At 39.5% G+C, this 20548-nt stretch overlaps 1 protein-coding gene across 7 annotated transcripts in view; it reads left to right on the top strand.

Moving 5' to 3' along the window:
- The first annotated feature begins 5513 nt into the window (after window positions 1–5513).
- The window catches only part of LOC114322221 (amino acid transporter AVT1I), a 52746-nt gene continuing 37711 nt past the window's right edge, over window positions 5514–20548 (top strand). For 2 of the 7 annotated variants that reach the window (XM_082899424.1, XM_082899417.1), the window contains exons 1-3: window positions 5514–5875; window positions 18120–18292; window positions 18375–18455. In XM_082899424.1, the coding sequence (XP_082755550.1) occupies window positions 5725–5875; window positions 18120–18292; window positions 18375–18455 (405 nt within the window). In that variant the 5' untranslated portion in view covers window positions 5514–5724. Of the gene's footprint in view, window positions 8661–8748; window positions 9662–9746; window positions 10650–18119; window positions 18293–18374; window positions 19810–20548 lie in introns of those variants that run through there. The other 5 variants (XM_082899410.1, XM_082899429.1, XR_014346902.1 and 2 more) reach the window with 5 other exon arrangements.

The raw sequence follows: 20548 nt of genomic DNA, 5'->3' as shown, positions 1-20548 counted from the left end.
CATTCGATTGCTGTGGAAAGAGTTTTTAAACATCTAAGAGAAACTCTAGATTATTCACTTTGCTTTAGTGGTTTTCCTAATGTGGTAGAAGGTTATAGTGATGCTAATTGGATAACAGATAACTTAGATGTTAAGTCTACTACTGGGTATATATTTATGTTAGGTAGAGCAGCAATATCTTAGGGTTCTAAAAAATAAACTGTTATCTCTAGAAGTATAACAGAATTAGAACTTATAGCCTTAGATACTATGTGTACTGAAGCTGAGTGGGTTAAAAATTTACTCTTTGATGTTTCATTTATGAAAAATCTTATACCTACTATTTCTATACATTGTGACAATAGAGCTGTAATAGAATTTGTGAGACAAGCACATACTAATAAAAAGATGAATAGGCATATGCAAGTGAGGTATAAATCTATAAAAAGTTTGGTGAATAAAAATGTTGTATATTTGAATTTTGTAAAATTTGAAAAGAATATTGCTGATTAATTAACAAAAGGTTTATCTAAGAGTGCAGTCTTAGATTTATCGAGGGGGATGGGTCTAAGCCCATAGGGAGGTCTAAGCCCATAGGGAGTCAACTAAGGAAGTAACCCGACTTCTGTGATTGGAGATCCCATGAAGGAAGTTTAACGAGTACGAACAATTCTTATAGTGTGACTCGTATTCCAGCACTTTAAAGAATGAGACTTTATTAAATTTATTATTTATATTCTCTTGCTCATCCCTAAGATATCAGTGTTCATGTAAATGTGATGGTTAAGGAAGAGTATTTACTCTAAATGAATCCGAGGTGGGCATACTTTCGCAAGATAGACATCCGTCACTTCTATCTTTGGAGGATTCACCTAAGTAAGAGCGTCGTGAAGCTGCGACCTAGGAAATAAGGTTATTTCCTAAAACTCTCATGAGAATCAAGATTGAGCACATGGTTGCTAATAGTGCTAACCCATGACACAGTTATGTATCTTACCATATGTGTGACATGTTGAATTTTGGTAAAAGGGATTTAGTTCAAGACCTGGTTCACTAAGATTCTCTCAGAATGAAAATGTTAACACTAAGTGAGGTTCAAGTTCGAAAAACACCTACACCCATTGTATGGTTTTAAAGCTGCCCATATTTTTATTTTTATTATTTTTATGTTTGTATTTATTTGATGGTTTTACAAAGTTTTGAATCTTGTGGTTGATTGTTAGAGATTTCCTAAAAGCTTCAAAACTTTAATTATTTATTATTATTATTATTATTATTTATTTATTTCTTTCTTTTAATAGTCTTATTTATTTGAATTTTAAATACGTGTTTGGTTTCAAAAGCAATAAGTGTGTCTGTTCCTAACAGACACCATAGAGCCTTTTTATACAGGACTCTAACATTGGGAAAAATACACAACGTTCTCTGTTATCTCTCTCTCTCTCTCTTTCTCTCTCTCTCCCTCTTTACTGTATTTTTATATTCCATATTTCTGGGCAATTGATACATTCTTGGCAAATTCTTCTGGTGCAACTGTACCTTGTATCAAATCTTGTAAAGTTTTGGGTTGTATTTTGGAGTCGTTTGTGATCGTTAAAATCTGTACGGAGGGAGCGCATAATGACTTTAGTACAGTGTCTTTGATGTGCTTCTCACAATCACACAGGCCATATTCTGAACCATTTTCATCTTTTTCTTATTCTGTTATATATATATATATATAATTTTATTGAATTGTAAAAACCTATTTTTTTTAGAATCTGTTTTGCTTTCAATTTTATTCTATAAAATTGATTTAAAATAATTATTGTTCAATTCTCCTAACAAATAATGGTAGTGTGGTGTGTCAAGTGTGAAGGATAAATGGATGGGATGTAGTGTACCTTTCTGAGAAACCCTGGTGGATAATGTTCTCCAAATAGTCTCCAAACATGACATAGGTCTGCCTTTGAGGATTTTGGGTTTTCCACATGGATCGACTCATTTGTGTTGTTTGAGTTGAGATTTTGGTGTGTATTCTCCATTTCCTGTATGTAGGGAAAGCCTGCAAATTCTTGAAAGATGGAGAGGGAATAAAACTACAGTAATGGACAAATGCCCAAGTTGTGGGAGCACTTTTGCCTTTTATAACCTCTCTCTCTCTCTCTCTCTTTAGGGAAACAACTCTGCTATTTGCACAGAAATAACAAGTGCTGCTGAAGAAAATATATGCAGTACTCCAATTTGATAATTTTTGGTCTCGACAGTTGGATCTGTGAAGTGAAGTCCCACATCTGAATATTAAAGTAGTATTAAGCATATAAGCTTGAGGGACCTTAAGAGCTAGTTTTTGGGGTGAGTTCTACTAAAAATCGTGTAATATAATATCAGAGCTGGAGCACTCAGGGATGGATAGGGTGCGTGTCTCTGGCCTGCACGCCGCAGGTGTTGCCGAGTGAGCACGCTGGGCATAAGGAAGAGTGTGAAGCAAAGTTTCACATCGCCTGAGTACTAAAGGGAGAGTGTGAGGGCACTCTCACCTTAAGAGCTAGCTTTTGGGGTGAGTTCTACGCCAGATCGCGTAACAGGATCATCACTTTTGTGTTTGATATTCTAGAAGATAATATAAATGTGTCAATGAATAAAGAGTGAAAGTTTAGTTCATGATTACCCAAAGCTACGTATTGGAATTTTTAAGGAGAATTACTAGTAATAAAATTCTTGTGTCTGATATTCAAGCTTCTAGTTTCATAAGGAATCATATGAAAAATGATAAACTTTTAATTATTTTAATTATTATTATTTATTCTTAAATGATTAATATTTGTTGTGAGATTTCTATAGGGTTTGAGAAATTAAATTTCTAATTAGTTTGACAATGTTGATTCTTGATAAATAGATGTTCTGGAATTATTTTCTTATTTCAATCCCTTTCAAATGATAGAGATCCAGAATCATATTCTCCTTCCCTTCAAAATTTTTGCCATCCAAACCTGTTGCCTAATATTTTTTCAGAAATCACCCCCTCTCTATTGTGTACGTTTCTCTGTGGGAATTAGATTTTTCCTAGGCAGAAAGCGTCATATCCTAGACATCAAGCATTGTGGTCCACGGAGTATTAAATTCAAAATAGGTCTTCACTCGGTTCATAGCCGTCGGGAATAAAAAGCTGCCAAAACTGCCAAACTAGACGAAACTATAGGATAAAAACAAATCTATGCAAGGGAAAGAAAAACAAGGAAAAAAGCTTATATTTCATTTATGTTATTTTTTTGGTTAAAATTTTGTATGAAGCTTTAATCGTGAGAATATTATGGAAATAATCCTCAGGGTATGGATCCCTTGATCGTAGTTATTCTGCCAATTTGGTAACTAACCTTCAGCAGGGATAGACACAATTTTATGGGTTCACACTTTTAAAGTGTGAACAAAATGCAATTTTTAATTGGATTGTGTGCCATTTTCAATGATCAACTTTGGTGTTCAGGTTAGTCTGGTAAGAGTTTAATTTTTAGTCATATGACAAGTTTTGTGAACACAACATAACTTGTGATTTATTCAAAGCAATGAATGTCCATAATTTTGGGTGAGACCAATACATTTTTTGAATGGAGTGTCTCACTCTTCTGGACCAATGACTTGTCAGTGTCGGCTTTGTTCTGTTTTTGCGAAGTGGGTTTTTTTTTTTTTGACTGATCTGAACTTTGTTCTCTTGGGCTCAGTTGTTACCATGCTCATCAGATTCAATTTACTTTTTGATAAACTCCAGTGTTGAATACGCAATGCGATTCTTGAGATTGCTTTAAAAGCAAACATGAGGGCTCGAAAATGAAACATTTTCCAACAGATTAATTTAGGATAAACGAACTAGGCTATAAAAAAAATTGGTATTGGGGGGTTTGGCATGATCATTTTTGCAAACAAGTTGGCTTGCAGCCCATGGATTTCTCACAGTATGTGACAACAATAAATATATTTATTGGTCTCACTTATTCTTTAAACATGGACGACTAGATGTTACAGCTGACGAAAGAGCATTTTGATTAAGACCATCAAATCATACTTAGACAATATTTGGTCATATTTTAATCATAATTAATCAGGTCATTGTTTTATTGTTTAATCTCTTGTCTGGATTATTTTGGCTTTTTTTGGTGAACAACAATTTGAATGTTTGTATATGCATAAATGTGAGAGGGAAAGAGTGATAGAGATTTGAAGTGTTTCAAAATTTTTAGTAAGGCTTTTTTTTTTTTTTCTCTTCCAAGAAAAGTATATATCATTTAAAACGCAGAGTTCAGAATTTTTCTCTCTTACATTGTTTGTTTAGGTTTGTGAATAATGGAAGTGACCGGTGTAGTATATGTTTTGCTGAGCTCGTGGGTCAGGCAGAGAGTGGGTAGACAGGTCGCCTCTTGTGGGCCAACTGATCAACTTGTGCTTCAAGCTAGGCCCAAGCCCAACCCATATCTCATTCGGATTGTCCCGCCCCATCCTATCCCGCTTGGGATACAGACATAGGCCGGGTAACCCATCAAGCCATGTAATGATGCTTATTCCATAACGTGCTTGGTATTTATTATTAGTATTATTATTATTTTCTTCACATTTTAATTTTTTAAATTAGTCTAAAGGTCGCAAAAGAGGATACAAAATTGTTCAAGATCTCAAATGAATTACCAAACATTTTATACAATATTTATATCAGTATGTGTCTCATGTTTTGTGGATCCGATATGTAGAATATTTGATAATTTTTTTGAAATTTCTAACATGGCTGAAGAGGATATTGAGCAAAAATTATTTGGTAAATAGTTTTACAAATTAGAGGAATTGCTGAGATCATACATAGCAGCATTCCAACGTAACCTGAATTAACTCTGGGATGTCCCTTTCTTGGACACAACACAATCATAGTTGCCAAATTGAATTGATGATCCAATTTCGCAATCTTTTTTATTTCGTGATTATCAGAACCCCGTTGTCACCTTTGGGTTTGTTCTGATACATTTTCTTTTCGAACATATCATTTATACTATTATATTTACGCATACTATTATATTAAGTAAAGGTTGAATTTAATAGCCTAACTTTTTCTGTCACTTGTTTTTTATTTAAAAAAAATTATATAGATAGAAAGAGTGAGACTTAAATCTTAAATTTAAAGAGTACTATTATCACTTGAGTGACACAATATATAATAATTATTTTATTTTATTTTTATTTATTTAAATTATATACTCGTCATGTGTGTCAATGGTTAATTTATATAAATAAATACATTTTTTTTAAAAGGCATAGATAGTGCATAATTGAAACACATTTGTATTAAAAATAATGAATAATTTAATTTTAAAATCATATAATGCTCCACGTTTATAACAACGGTGTGCTGTGAGCCACTCATAGCAGGGACAGGTTCCGTGATCATCTTGGTTCTGTGCTGTTGAAAACGATTTCTCTGGAGGCTGGGTATGGCGCGTTTTTTTGTTCTATTTAAAAAAAAAAAAAAAATGATTGAAAATGTGTCAGAAGAAGGAAGGATCAGATTGATGGAAAATAAAATGGGTTTGTCTCGTCCTCTGTCAATCACGTGTATGTCTACGATTGCATTTTGTTTGATGCAAATGGAGAGTTTCAGCCATGCAAAGATAGAACCCAAAACCAATCCTAACTAAAAAACAATATAAATATACATAAGCGCTTGTAATAATTTGTAATATTGGGACACACTCGTGTCTGTGTCTGTGTTGGTGTCTCTCAACAATGGAGGGTGTACCAGAAGATGGGTACACCATTAACGTACCATTGTTGGTTGACAACAATGATGAGAATGAGGACAAGCTTTATGAGAATGAAGCTGAGGGGAACACCTCCTTTTTCAAGACCTGTTTCAATGGGTTCAATGCTTTGTCAGGTTATTTTTTTATTTTTTGTCAATTCGATTACTTTATGGTTTAGGTCCAGCACTTGATTCTTGTTTTTGTATGTAAGTATATAAATTGATCTAGTGTTTTACTGTTTGGTTGCTGAGTGACAAATTAGACTGAAATTGCAGCACCATGCCCAATACAAATAATTGTGTTGGTTTCTGAACTTTTGGCAATTTGAGTACCCAAACAATCATATTTTTTTGACTCTTTTTTCATCAGTTACCTCGGATGAATAATCCTTCAGACCCCCACCACCCTCACTGTTTTTTGATTGGTGCAGATTTTTTTTTTTTTTTTTTTTTTTTTTGAAGGCTTGCACTTACAGCCCCCCACGTGGAGGTGGGGGTGCTGGGGTCACCCCCACTGGGGGTCCCCGGCAGTGCTGTTCCTCGGATTGAAGCGGAGGGTGGATTAGAAGTCATGTGGGAAGTAGTTGAAAAGAGTAGTAATAAACTCATTTTGGGTGTTGATTTTTGACCACATAATCAAGCAAAAAAACTCAGTAGGAGAGCACCGGCAGAATAGATTAAGCCCGAACAACCTGTCACAGGAAGATAAGAATCCGGCGGTGGTTCGTTCACCCGGGGACACTCCGACGATCAAGTCAGTAATTATCTTTCAAAGATAGCAAACAATGCTTAACTCACAATAAAGAACTTACTGTTTACAATATATCACACATACCTCAGACCCACGGGGGTGCCCTACTTTTATAGCCAGCGCTTGACCTGATCCTTGTAGAGGTCTAACCTCAATGGACTCAGGTTCAATGTTCATCTTGGACTCCCAATTAGATAGGGATAAACTCCCTAAGAGGTTTATTTTTATCCAGACTGAGATCCTCCCCTATTCTAGGACTCTTGTCTCTTATCCATTCATCCCGAATTCCGATATCTCCGTAGATAACCTTGGCCTAGTCGAGATAACCTCGGTATCATGACCAGGCCACGTGGCACCTCGGCTGATACCTTGGCATTACCTTAGCCACGTGCTGTCACTCTCAAAATATATCCCCACAACTACCTTCTAGGTTTTATTACTTCGGCATTCTGAGGTGATGGAACCTACGTCGCTTGTTCAAATACTATGTCGGCTAAAAATTCATTCTTTCCCATCGATTGAGATCATTACTCGTCGGCTTCAAGTACCCAGCATTTAATTGTATATTTTTATCAAGGGTCAAGAACCAAGAATCTAGTTCTTTACATATCCCAGCCGAGGTCGTTCCTCTAGCCGAGATTGTTGTCTTATTAAATCAAGAACTCCAAGAGTTTTATCTGCGCATGAGCTGTTATGCACGGTTTTCTCAATCGTTTCTGCCACGCATCTTTCTCTCATTAGTTCATACCTGACACGCGCCATCAGGTCGCGTCGTTTTTGCGCACGCCGCCTGACAGACACGTCGTCCAAGACGTATTCATTTCTTTTTGCCGCCTTTTCAAGTTTCAGCAAACTCTCTCTCTCTCTCTCTCTCTCTCTTTCTTCGTCTTCTCACTTCGTATTTTCGCATTCTCTCTGTGCTCAAGATTTTCTCTTTTTAACAATTCCTCAACCTCCATTGCTATTTCTTCGAGCTCTCTGCAACTGTGTTCCGTTCACCTCCTCCGGCGAAGCATTTACTGCTCTGCTCCACTTGTTGTCACCGTCTGACTTTGGCGAACCTCAAACTAGTGTCCTCGACCTCGGACCCAATTGGTGAGTTCTTAGTTTCTTTCAATTTTCAGTTTCAGCCCTCCATGATTTTGAATATGTTCCTTCTTTACCATTTGTCTATTCTGTTGCTATTGAATCTGTTTTCATGGTTGCACTCTGTTTTTTTCTTTGATTACGAATCAATTTCTTGTTCTTGAATCTTAAATCTGTGTAGTCTTTTGAAAATGCCAATCATGTTTTCTTGTTGTGACTTTTGCACACTGTCTCTCGCACACTCACTTAGTATTCATGAATCTGTACTCTTCATGTTTCATGGATGTTGCTTTCTTGATTCTGATTTGCGCTCCTTTTTGCTTTGTCTTGCTTTGTCTTCAGATTCTTGCCTTTGATTCCTAATTCAGTATAGATTTAAGTTTTGGGATTTGATAGAAATCACAATCTCTAGGAAAATTGAAACAAATTCCCCCTAGATCTTGAAAAACCCTCGCCCCAGTGCCAGTTTAGGGTTTATTCGAGGTTTCCAAACCCATACCAAATATTCTTTTCTGAAATTTTGCACCAATCCACCCTAAGCTGACATCATGGGAATGTTTAGGTGGAAAGTTGACACCCCGGCCAAGCTGGAGTATTTTAGGCAAAATTTTTCCATTTTAGCTGACGTTCAGATCAGGTTGGCTGGAGAGGAAGACTTTATCATGCCAGTTGGGGACTCCATGCCCTTTCCTGTGGTAGCATTTATCGAGTGTGGACTTCGACTTCCTTTAGACATCTTGTTTAGGGAAATCCTCCACTACTACAAACTTAACCCTATGCAGCTGGCCATTAACTCCTATAGGGTCATTAATGGTATAATTGCCCTAGCTCGCCTAGAAAACGCTAGGATAACACTAGCCGACATCCAATTTTGTTATACCATGTATGGCTTAAAGTCTGAAAAATGCTACATTTACTACCTTAAATCGAGATCCACAGTCTACAAAATCATAGCCGATCTCCCAGACTCCAACAAGGGTGTTAGAGATGATTACCTGATTGTCCCGGGTAATTGGGAATTTGCTCTAGATGATGATCTTCGTCTCTTCCCTCTACGCCGATCGGTGTTTAAAGAGGATGAGGGTAAGAACTAAGTATCAACTTCTTTGTTTAAGACTTTATCACTTTATTCTCTTTATTTGTTCTAATGTTTGTTTTCTACCTTTTACAGCTCTTCCTTAACCATCGAAAGACTTCCGCTAATTCTTCTTTCCCAGCAAAGACTTGAAGAGGCTGCTGGGCCTACCCATTGACCTCTGTAAAGCGCCCTTGCTACTCAACTACATCCCTATATACAAGTCAGCTCTGCCCGACGTTTCTAGGCGCAAGAAGACTTATCCATCTACTTCAACTCCTCTAATAACTTTATCTCCAAGGCCAGACCAGGCCTCCACCTCTGACCCAGTTGATCAGCCAACCATTTTTGCCCTTCAACTTATTCCTCCATCCCAATTTTCGCTCTTGTCGGTAGAACTCGTAGCTGAAAATGCCAAAACTCTGTGGCGTCGGCTTACGATCCAACAAACCCACCTACTGCACTTTCAGCAATCTGCTTCGGTACCAAAGTTACTATTGCCACTACCACCGCAGAAATGGGTAGTGCAAAAATCATCCCGAACGACCTTCTTGCCGACATCCCAGGTGTGGCGTTAGTGCACTCTTCTAGTCCTTTCCAATCTCAGCAAAAACCCGAGGCAAAAAGGGTTAAAAGGGCTAAGGCCAAACCCAGCGCCACTGAGGTGGAGTCAGAAGACACGGTGTCAATTTCAAAATTGGCTGAAGTAGAGAAGTCTGCCGAGAAGAGGCCTACACAGGCCGAGGCATCTGATCAACCGCAGTCAAAAAAGCCGAGGTCCGGCGGGTCTTCTGAGCCATCTAGATTTCGGGCCGACGCTTCCTAGACTCCATCTGTCACGGTTGGAGACCGACCTCTTCTAACCGGGGACAGCGTGCTCAACAGTCTGCAAGTTGATGCTGCCATTTCCACTGCTGTTCTACACCCAGTCGACATCAATCGGATCAATCGGATGGCTGAGCTTTCGGAGTATGAAAATTACGCGATGATGGTGCAGCATTGTGTTTTGGTAAGTCTCAACACTTGTAATTTTTGATCTAATTTTAACTCTGGTTTTCATACTTAATGAATGAATTTTCTTTGCACTTTTGCAGGCTATCCAGTAGGGTCATTCCCATGCATTCAAGACCGATGAGTTCAAGAAAGAACTAACCCAAAAAAGTAAAGGAGGCAGCCAAACTCCTTTCCTCACTAAACAAAGCCGAGGCCCGTATCCGAGGTCTTCTAGATCAGGCCAAGTGAAGAACGCCGAGGACCGCGTCAAGGCTGTAGAAAACATTGCCAAGGTTGCTCAAGCCAAGGCAAAAGAGGCCAATGATAAAGAATCTCAATCCCAGATCGAGCTGCAAGTGGCCCTTGCTATGAAGGCGGCCGAGGTAAAAAAGGCGGACGAGAAGGCCTATGCCGAGGGAGTAGCCGGCGTTCATGACGAATACAAAAAGCAAGTCAAACAGGCATGTAATAGGGGTTACTCCCTTGGTTGGATGTTTGCTTTGAAGGAGTTGGCTGTCCTCGACGACTTGTCCCTCTGGGACGAGAGCTAACTTGTCATGCATTTTTCTTCCCGCTCCAAGCCCATCTGAGGATGAGGCTGAGGATGAGGATGATGAAGAAGTTGAGGCCGATAAGGCTGGAAAAACTGAAGTTGCTGGGGCCAAGTCCCCAACTCTGAATAAGCAAGCCATGGACTTGTCTCAGGACGACGAGGACGAGGTCCCTAAGAACACACCTGAAGCCGAGGTTGAAAGTGCCAAGAAAAGCCTTGACAAGACTCTTCTAGAGATCGAGGTCGAGAAGGTTGCCGAGAAGCTCTCCCAGCTGTCTACTGAGGCCGAAACATAGCCAACCGCCGATGCAGAACAGTCTATTTAGAATCTTTTCTTTGTTTGTACTTTTTCCTTTGTTTTGAATAGTGTTTGTTTTGTCGGGCCGATGTGCCAGCTTATGTACTTGAACAAGTTGTCTTTTTTTAATGCAAGTCTTATATTTTCTTCCAAGTGTTGAATGTATGCCTTCCTTTCTCCTATGTATGTTTACTGCTTTCCTTCATGTCTTTCATGCTTCCATACTTAGAATTTTTTTGTATTTCTTCAAAGTATACCTTAACTGTATAATAACTCTGGGATATAATACTTCGAATATAAACCTTGAATGTTTTCCTTGGCCAACCATTGGCATACCTTGGCTAACCCCAACTTGTAAATTTCTCTGAAAATTTCAGCAAGTCTCAAGCTCTTAAGTTTATTTATTATTCCTAGCTCCTTGCCCCCTAATGTGAATCTAAGTTCCACTTAAGTTCATATTAAGCATGTGTCTATGGTCTTTCACCGAACTCAGATTCAAACAAAGACTTCCTGAGGTGTTTCAACCTTGGTTTCTCTGTTAATGAACTTAGTTCCATTCTGAGTTTTGACTCTGCCGATATGGCAAGTCCAGATTAATTTCAACTTAGTCCAACTCTATTATGTGCAAGTATAATTCAACTCTGCTATATAATGAGTCTAATTCGTCATGTTTCATTGAGAAATATCGCCAACTTAGTTCAACTCTATTATATGCAAGTATAATTCATCTTTTCCATATAATAGGTCTAAGTTATTCGTCATGTTTCATTCAGAAATATCGCCAACTTAGTTCAACTCTATTATATGCAAGTATAATTCAACTCTGCCATATAATAAGTTTAAGTTATTCGTCATATTTCATTCAGAAACATCGCCATGGGACTGGCCAGTGCTATCTCACAAATTTCAAATTCATCAAACCAAAATTTTATTATTACTTCGGCTAATAAAATTATGACATAAACTTAAAAAAAAAACAAAAATCTAATGATAGAAAAATTTCAAGTTGCAAGTGTTCCAAGGTCTTGGCAACTTTGCCATCACTATCCTCAAGCCAATATGCCCTATTGCCGGCGACCGAGATGATTCTATAAGGCCCCTCCCAATTTGGGCCTAGCTTGCCCTTCCTAGGATCCTTCTTGTTGCTGACCACTTTCCTCAGTACAAGGTTTTCCACTTTGAACTCTCTTGGTTGACCTTCTTGTTGTAAGTCCTAGCAAGTTGTTGCTGGTATACCCCCAGCCGAATTGCTACTCTCTCTCTTTTCTCCTCCAGTAAGTCTAGATCTCGGGTTAGAAATGCCTAATTATTACCATTTTCCACTCCCTAGGTTCTGATCCATGGAATGCCAACTTCTAGTGGGATAACTGCTTCAGCGCCATAAGCCATGGCAAATGAAGACTTCCCAGTTGATCTTCTCGGCATAGTCTGATATGCCCAAAGTACATTGAGCAACTCCTCCACCCATTTTCCCTTTGCTGCTTCCAGCCTCTTTGTAATCCCATCTAAGATAGTCTTATTGGATACTTCTGCCTGACCATTACTCTAAGAGAAACTTGGAGTAGAGTAGTAGTTCTTGATTTTGTATTTTACGCAGAAGCTTTTGATTAGCTTACTATCAAACTGTGTACTATTGTCTACTATTATTTCCCTTGGGATCCCAAACCTGGTGATGATGTTCTTCCATATGAAGTTCTTCATATCAATATCTCGAATCTTCGCAAGGGGTTCAGCTTCTACCCACTTTGTGAAATAAGCAGTTACTACCAGCAGAAACTTCCTTGGCTCAGTTGCTTAGGGCAGTTGTTCAACAAGATCTATGCCCCACTGGGCAAATGGTTAAGGGCTGGACACTGGGTTCAAATCTGCTGTTGGTTGATATATCAAAGGTGCGAACCTTTGACACTTTTTGCACTTTATGACGTAGGCTTCAACATCCTTCTGCATATAGGGCCACCAGTACCCCTAAGTAATGGCCTTATGAGCAAGTGATCTGCCCCTAGCATGGCTTCCACATACCCGTTCATGTATTTCATACAAGAAGTTTTCAACCTGGGAGGGATGCAAACACATCAAAAGGGGGCCAGTAAAAGACCTTCTGTGGAGATGTCTTTCTACTGTTAGGCTAAACCTTGCCGACTTAGTCTGGTCTTATGCGTCTTTTTGCGATCATCTAGTAGCTTGCTGTCCCTAAGAAACATCACTATTGCATCCATCCAATTTGGACCCATTTCTACACATATTGCTTCATACTCTGTGATTAGCGGTTCCACACTTGGACCTGACAAATAATCAACCATTATTGTCCTTGCCTCTCCTGACTTCATTGTACTAGCCAGATTAGCCAAGGGATCGACGTGACTGTTATCATCTCAGCTAACCTGCTGTAGTCATCAATCCTGAAACAAGGCTAGCAGTCTAATAACTTCTTTGACATAGGCTATCATTCTTTCATCTCGGGCTGCATACTCGTTTATTGCCTGGTTTACAATAAGTTGGGAGTCACAAAAGACTGCCACCTCGTCAGCTTCCATTGTTGCTGCTAACTTCAACCCTGCGATTAGTGCCTCATATTCTGCTTCATTATTTGAGGCTTTGAACCCCAAACGGATAGACTGTTCCAGCATTCGCCCATCTGGTGACAACAATACTACTCCTGCCCTCGCTCCTTGATGGTTTGAACTCCCATCAACAAACAGGCAGAAGGAGTCGTCAATGTAGATATCGCAAGGCTTGGGTTTTTCTTCTTTCTTCTGCCCTGCTGTGGGGTTTTTCATTCCTAGCTTCGTCTCCTCTTGTTCCCCTGAATACACTAAGCCGCGGCTCACTGGAGCCCGATATGGGATGGCACCAGGTGTGAACTTGGCCACAAAGTCGGCCAGAACCTGGCCTTTGATTGCCGTTCCAGGCCTAAACTCTAAGTCATATTGGCCCAATATAACTGCCCACTTGGTTACCCTACTTGTCAGATCTCCTTGCTGTAACAGGGACTTCAAGGGATGCTCAGTCAACACCATAATCTTGTGGGCTTAGAATTAATGATTCAACTTTTTGGAAGCCATCAATAAGGCTAGCGCCAATTTCTCCAGGGGCAAGTACCTGGTCTCTGCGTTTGCTAGGGTTTTACTCACATAGTATACTATCCTTTGTTCTCCATTCTCTTATCTGATTATCACTGCACTCGCTGCATGCTTTGAAACGGCCAAGTATAAAAATAATTCTTTTCCAAGTATTGGATTTGACAGAACTAGAGTTGTTGTCAGGTACTTTGTCATGTCGGCCAAGGCGACTTTGCATTCCTCTGTCCACAAGAAATCTGTGGCCTTTTTCAACAAACTGAAAAATGGTTTACACTTATTTGAACTTCTGCTTATAAATCTGTTCAGGGTTGCGGCCCTTTCAGTTAACATCTGTACTTGTTTTGCCGATGTCGGGCTTTTAAAGAATAGTCTTGATTTGATTTGGGCTTGCCTCAATGCCCCTTTTGGTAACCAAGTATCCTAGGAACTTACCAGACCCAATTCCAAATGTGCATTTTGAAGCATTGAGTCAGAGCCAATATGTTTTAAGGATATCAAAAAATGCCTTCAAGTCGACCAGGTGATTCTCAAGTTTTTTGGTCTTCACAACTATGTCATCAATGTATACTTCCACTATTTTACCAATAAGATATCTAAACATCTTGGTCACCAACCTCTAGTAGGTTGTTCCTGCATTTTTCAACCCGAAAGGCATCACTCTGTAGTAATGCAGCCCTTTTGGGGTGATAAATGCAGTATTCTCCTCATCAGGGGGTACTTTGCTATCTAGTGGTATATTCTATAAGCATCCAGGAAGCTCATCCTTCCATACCCTGAAGTGACATCTACTAATTAATCAATCTTGGGTAGTGGAAAACTGTCTTTGGGACAAGCTTTATTCAGGCTAGTGAAGTCCACACAGACCGTTCACTTCCCATTCTTCTTTTTCACAACAACTGTGTTTGACAACCAAGTTGGGTAGTTTACCTCTCGAATGGCTCTGGCCTCCAACAATTTGTCCACTTCTTCTTCTACTGCCTCCACATGAACCAACGTTGGCCTCCTTACTCGTTGAATGATAGGTTTAGCTGACCTGTCTACATTTAGTCTATGGCAAGTGATCTTGGGATCAATGCCAGGCATCTCGTATGGCGTCCAGGAAAATACCTCTATGTTTTCTCATAAGAATGACTTTAACTCCCTTTCCTCCTCCTTGGCCAGTCCTGAGCTGAGAAGGAAGAAGTGCTCTTCATCACCTTATTGGACCAGAATTTTCTTTAAAGCTTCCTCGCTTTTGTCGGCTGGCTCTTTGCCGACATCATCTAGGACCTACATGTCTTCATCCTCAATTTCTACTATTTCTGCCTCTCGCACATTGCAGGTGGATTTTATTGCTGCCATGGAGCAATTTTTTTCCTGCGCTTGATCCCTTGTGACCTCCTCAATTCCATGCTCTGTTGGAAACAACAATAGCTGGTGCAGTGTTGAGGGAACATCCCTCATTGCGTGCAACCATGGCCTTCCCAAGATAACATTATAAGGGGAGGGGGTGTCAATTATTGTGAACTCTGTGTTTACCTTCTTAGTGCCTGCTTGTACCTCTAAATTTATTGCTCTCAGGGGCCATGCCGGCGTTCCATTGAACTAGATCATTAGGCTGTTGGACTGCTCCAAATCATCTCGGTGAAGGCTGAGCTCATTGTAACATCTGACATACATGACGTCACAAGAGCTGCCTTGGTCAATCAGAATGCGCCTTACCTGGCATTCTCTAATCTTGAGGGATACTACCAGAGCATTGTTGTGTGGATGCTACACCATGTCTAGGTTGGCTTCAGTAAAGGACACCATTGGTCCCTGGTACTCGTCTGTCCTAGGTCTCTTTTGCTGGACCTGATACACATGCTGTAAGTGCTTTACCCTCTGAGTCTCCTCACGTATCTCATTTTCATTAACCCTTAAGTGAATCACATTGATCACTCGAGGTCCGTCTGCTTGCGGTTGTGGTGTTGTCAGTGGCTGGGGCAGCCTTGCCTGCTCTTCCCTCATTGGGGCCTCATTTACTAGGTCCCTTAAGTGACCTTGTCTGACCAGATCTTCTAAATGCGTCTTTAGGGCTCTATAACCCTGTGTCAAGTGTCCATCTTCGTTGTGGTAGGCACAGTGCTTCCCCAGACTTCTCCCCATAAATTTGCCAGGGATCCTCTCCAACGCTCTGTAATACGGCTGGTTCCTGATCCTTTCTAGAACTTTATAAACTGGGATCCGGAACACAGTGGTGATTGTCTGTGCAGCCCTTAGTCTTATTTCTTGCCTGCTATATCCAATATTACCTCAGCCTCGCTTCGACGAGTCGTTTCTCTTCTCCTACTTCGGCGCCTTTATTCCCGGTGTATCCTTTTATACTCTGGCATATTTCTCGATTCTTCCCATGAGCTCCTCCATGCTTTTTGGCAGAGTCTTTGCTAGCGACTTTCGAAGTATGCGGTCATCCTCTAGGCCGTTCTTAAAAGATATGATCGCCAACTCCTGGTTGTATCTTGGTATTCGGTTGAACACCTCATAATACCTTTTGGCATTAGCCCTGAGGCTTTCACCCTCACCAATTTTTAGAGCCATCAGGGAGTCTACCCTCAATGGGTGCAATTTGTTTGTAACAAACCTGGTCACAAACATTTTGGTTAGGCCTTCCCAACTTTTCACAGTTTCTTTCGGCAACTTGTGAAACCAATCCGATGTAATTTTCCCAAAAGATGAGGGGAACACCTTGCACAGCAACGGTTTGTTCCCAGTGTATAAGGCCATTGAATTCAGGTATAAGCCGACGTGAATGTTCGGGTCTGACTTATCGTTATATATTTGGAACCTCGGCATATGGAACCTTTTTGGGGCCTCAAACCTGTCCAACTCTATTGAGAACGGTGTTCTCGGCTTGACGGGTGATGTGACCTCGGCATTCTGTCGCTTCCTCTAGAGGTAGTCCCTCAAATCCTCCTTAGTCCGACTAGGAGCTCAGCTGTCAACGGACTTTAGTCTCTTTGGTACGCTGTTCCCGGTGTCGTTATGAGTTCTCTTGGACTTCTCTTCATTCATTATGTCAAAACAAAGTTCCTTCCCTTGAACGTGCCAATGTTCCCTGACATACGTTCCTTTGGTACAAGTCGTCCTCTGAGACTCTCCTTTCATTGATTCTGCTTGCCCGGCTTCCTTTGAAGGCTGGTGTGAGCGCTCCTTCACCTTGTCATGCTGAGGGACTGCCAGGACTGCTTTTTGCTCCCTTTTCTGGGCATCGTTCTTGGCCACTAGAATCGGCGTGTCCTTCAATGGAAACGGTGGTTGTATAACATTGTTCTGCATCATGAAGTTGACAACCTATTGTAGGTCTGCCAACTTGTTTGCCATTCCCTTCATTTCGTCGTCCGTTCTCAGGCATTTATCTTTCCATACCTGGAGGTCGTTTTCATTATAGTACTCATCTCGGCCTGCTTTCTTCGGTGGGTCTCTCTCTTGGACGACGTCCTTCTCCCCGGAATTCTGATCTCGTGGTCCTTCATTAGGGTTCTTCTCCTCTATGTTAGGATCGACATGTTTACCACTCCTACTAGCGGTGTCATCCCCAATCTTCTGTTTTTGTCTGTCGTTAGCCATCTGTTCTTCTTACGTTTCCACAGACGGCGTCAAATTGTGGGTGTTGATTTTTGACCACACAAACAAATAGGAAAACTCAACAGAAGAGCACTGGCAGAATAAATTAAGCCCGAACAACCTGTCACAGAAATATAAGAATCTAGCGGTAGTTCGTCCACCCGAGGGCACTTCGACGATCAAGTCAGTATTTGCTATCTTTGAGAGATAATTACTGACTTGATCATCGGAGTGCCCCCGGGTGGCCGAACTGGATTCTTATCTTTCTATGACAGGTTGTTCGGGTGTAATTTATTCTGCCGGTGCTTTCCTGCTGAGTTTTCCTGTTTGGTTGTGTGGTTAAAAATCAACACTCACACTTATAATTTTAAATTCACTAGTGTGGAATTAATGAATTTTAAAATCATGAAATTTGAGTTTTTGGCAATGTCTGGGTTAGAACCTACTGTGCATTCTAAAATTTGCATTTTCGTTATCAGAAGTAAAGTAATTGCAATTGAATCCTATATGTTATTCATCTCAGGTGTTGGGATACTTTCAGTTCCCTATGCACTAGCATCATGAGGGTGGTTGAGCATAATACACTTCTTTATCATCGCCAGTTCTACCTTGTACATAGGCTTGCTAATTAAACGATGAATGGATGTGGATCCAAATATCAGAAGTTATACTGACATTGGCGAGTTGGCATTTGGGAGCAAGGGAAGAATGGTGGTATCAATTTTCATGAATATGGAGCTTTACTTAGTTGTTATAGGTTTCTTGATCGTAGAAGGCGATAATTTCCAAAATTTATTACCAAACATGGGATTTGAGATTGTTGGGTTAAGAATTGGGGGAAAACATATGTTTGTTATAATTGTTGCTCTCATTATATTGCCTAAAATGTGGTTAAACGACATGAGTATCCGTTCTTACATCTCTACAAGTGGAGTTTTAACATCTATTATCATCCTAGGCTTGATTTCTTGGGTTGCCACGTCTGATGGCATTGGATTTCATGAGAATGGAACTCTTCACAATTGGAATGGAATCGCTACCACCATGAGCTTATTTGCCTTTTGTTATTGTGCCTATCCAGTTTTCCCCACTCTGTATACTTCTATAAAAAACAAAAACCAACTCACTAAGGTAAAGCAAAAATGATTAAATCAAAAAAATTGCTTTAGCTGTTTAAATTACTAAATTTCACTTTTTCATGCTCTTATTGCAGGTTTTGTTCCTATGCTTTCTCTTATGTACAATTACGTATGCATCAATGGCGCTTATTGGATATTTGATGTTTGGTTCAAAGGTACAGTCTGAAATAACCTTAAGCCTTCCAACCAAAAAAATTAGCTTAAAAGTGGTAATATACACTACCCTAGTCAATCCTATAGCGAAATATGCATTGATGATTATTGGAAGAATATTCTGTGTACAATAAATAAATTGAAACTAAATCAAACAAATAAAATAAATAATGTACCAAATTTATTTTACCGAACCGAATAATTAATGAAAAGATAAAGTCGAGTTTGTGATACTCTGTTCTTAAGACAGATTCTCCCCTTTACGGTGCTTACGATTGAGTGGCGTCTATCTCCCAAGATACAATGATCTTCACAAATTGTAGTAGCACTCCAAATAATTTGTACAACAAATCAAAACCTTATGTTTTATACTCTCTTTATTTTTTTCCTAAAATAATATGATGAATATATTATGTAAGAGAGCAAAAGTAGAAGGAAAGTAAATTTTTAGATATCAAAGACCGCCGGAAATGGCCTCTATTTATAGGCAAACAACCAGTCCCGAACAGGTATGAAAAACAAACTGCACAGGTGGTTTTTTGAATGAACAGGTGTTGTTCCAATTTAGAACAGATAACTGAATCTGTCCAGAAACTGCTAAAACTGTCTGGACAGTTTTGAAACAGATAATTGCTAAACATATCTATTGGTAACTGCTGGATAGATTTGAATCTATTTGGCAGTTTTAAATTTGTTCGGGTTCCAGCAATTTTGAAAATTGTTTGGACTGTTTAATCTGTTTGGAATAATTGGAATAAAAGAGGAAATATTGGACAGAAAAATTAAATTCAAATTAAACACAAAATTTAAATTAATTTCATTAAGAATTTCTGGAAAAAATTCAAAATAAATTTTGTCCAAAAAATTAATATAAGTACCGACCCGACCCGACCCACACCCGCACCTAGTATGGCTTGGCTTAGCTCGGCTCGGGCGCACGTATGGTGGTTTGGACTAAGGTTTCATTTGTCCATAACTTCTCATTTCTACAAACTTGGGGTGCCCCTTGGGGCCCAACTCAAGTGTTGCCATCTAGAACTTATACACACAGATAAGTTCTCTTAAGTTTTCAATGTGGAATAATCATTTCAAGGAAACCCATATTTTACTTCTTTAAATGTCCATTCCACGAACCCAAAAACGATGTCAAGTTCCAATTCACTCATAAATGGTTTTGTCAAATTGTCTTCACCGTGTGACTTGCCATGAGATAAAGAACACGTCACCTCTTTGGACCCACCTCAAAAGAAGTGTGGACCCCACTCAATTTTGGGCTCATAGTTGGCCCAAAATAAGCCTATAAAAATCAAAATTTCCAACAATCCCCCACATGAATGAAATTTGACGGAGAGAAAATGTAACAACATGATCTAATTACAAAGAGTACAAAAATTAAAAATATTCTGCAAAGGATAGGTAGCTTTTGGCTTTGAGCCTTCCCTTGTAAGACATTATCGGATTTACTAGTTAACTGTTAACATGATGTCTTGAATTGTTCAGCCTTTGCGTAAACCAAGACAATAGAATTCACACTGTATATCACCAGACACAGTTTAGTTCTCATTATTGTGTTCATTTTGGCCCTGAACACCTGGTCTTTCATGAGTGCTCTAGAGAATTGTAGCCCTTCACAAATCTCATAGAACCGGCCCAGTTCAAACTCACATAGGTGATTCTTATGAAGAGTATCCTATCATACTCAATTAGGTTTACCTAGATATAAGAATCGTTAAAATTTTACTTAACCTAAAACGCTATAGATATCACTATTTCATCATAGAAATGGGTAGGAGTTTGACTCCCCAGTGATCATTCTGAGTCATACACAACTCGGTTGTCCCTTTGAACCTAGATCTTGCAATCTCCAGTTAACTAGGTTGGGTTGCCATTGTGGTAACTCTTATTTAATAGGCTTAAGTCTCATTCTCCTCGATGAATTCTCAACTAGCTCTATTCCTAACCCTTTGGTTAGTGGATCCGCTATGTTGTCTTTAGACTTTACATATTCAATGGAAATAATTTCATTAGAGAGTGGTTGTTTTACGGTATTATGCCGACGATAAATGTGTCGTGACTTACCGTTATACATATGACT

The sequence above is a fragment of the Camellia sinensis genome, chromosome 1 (assembly GCF_055761805.1).
Source record: "Camellia sinensis isolate YWXY chromosome 1, ASM5576180v1, whole genome shotgun sequence".
Taxonomy (NCBI): domain Eukaryota; kingdom Viridiplantae; phylum Streptophyta; class Magnoliopsida; order Ericales; family Theaceae; genus Camellia; species Camellia sinensis.
The sequence above is the reverse complement of the archived record's forward strand: the minus strand, read 5'-3'. Positions and strand labels throughout refer to the sequence as shown.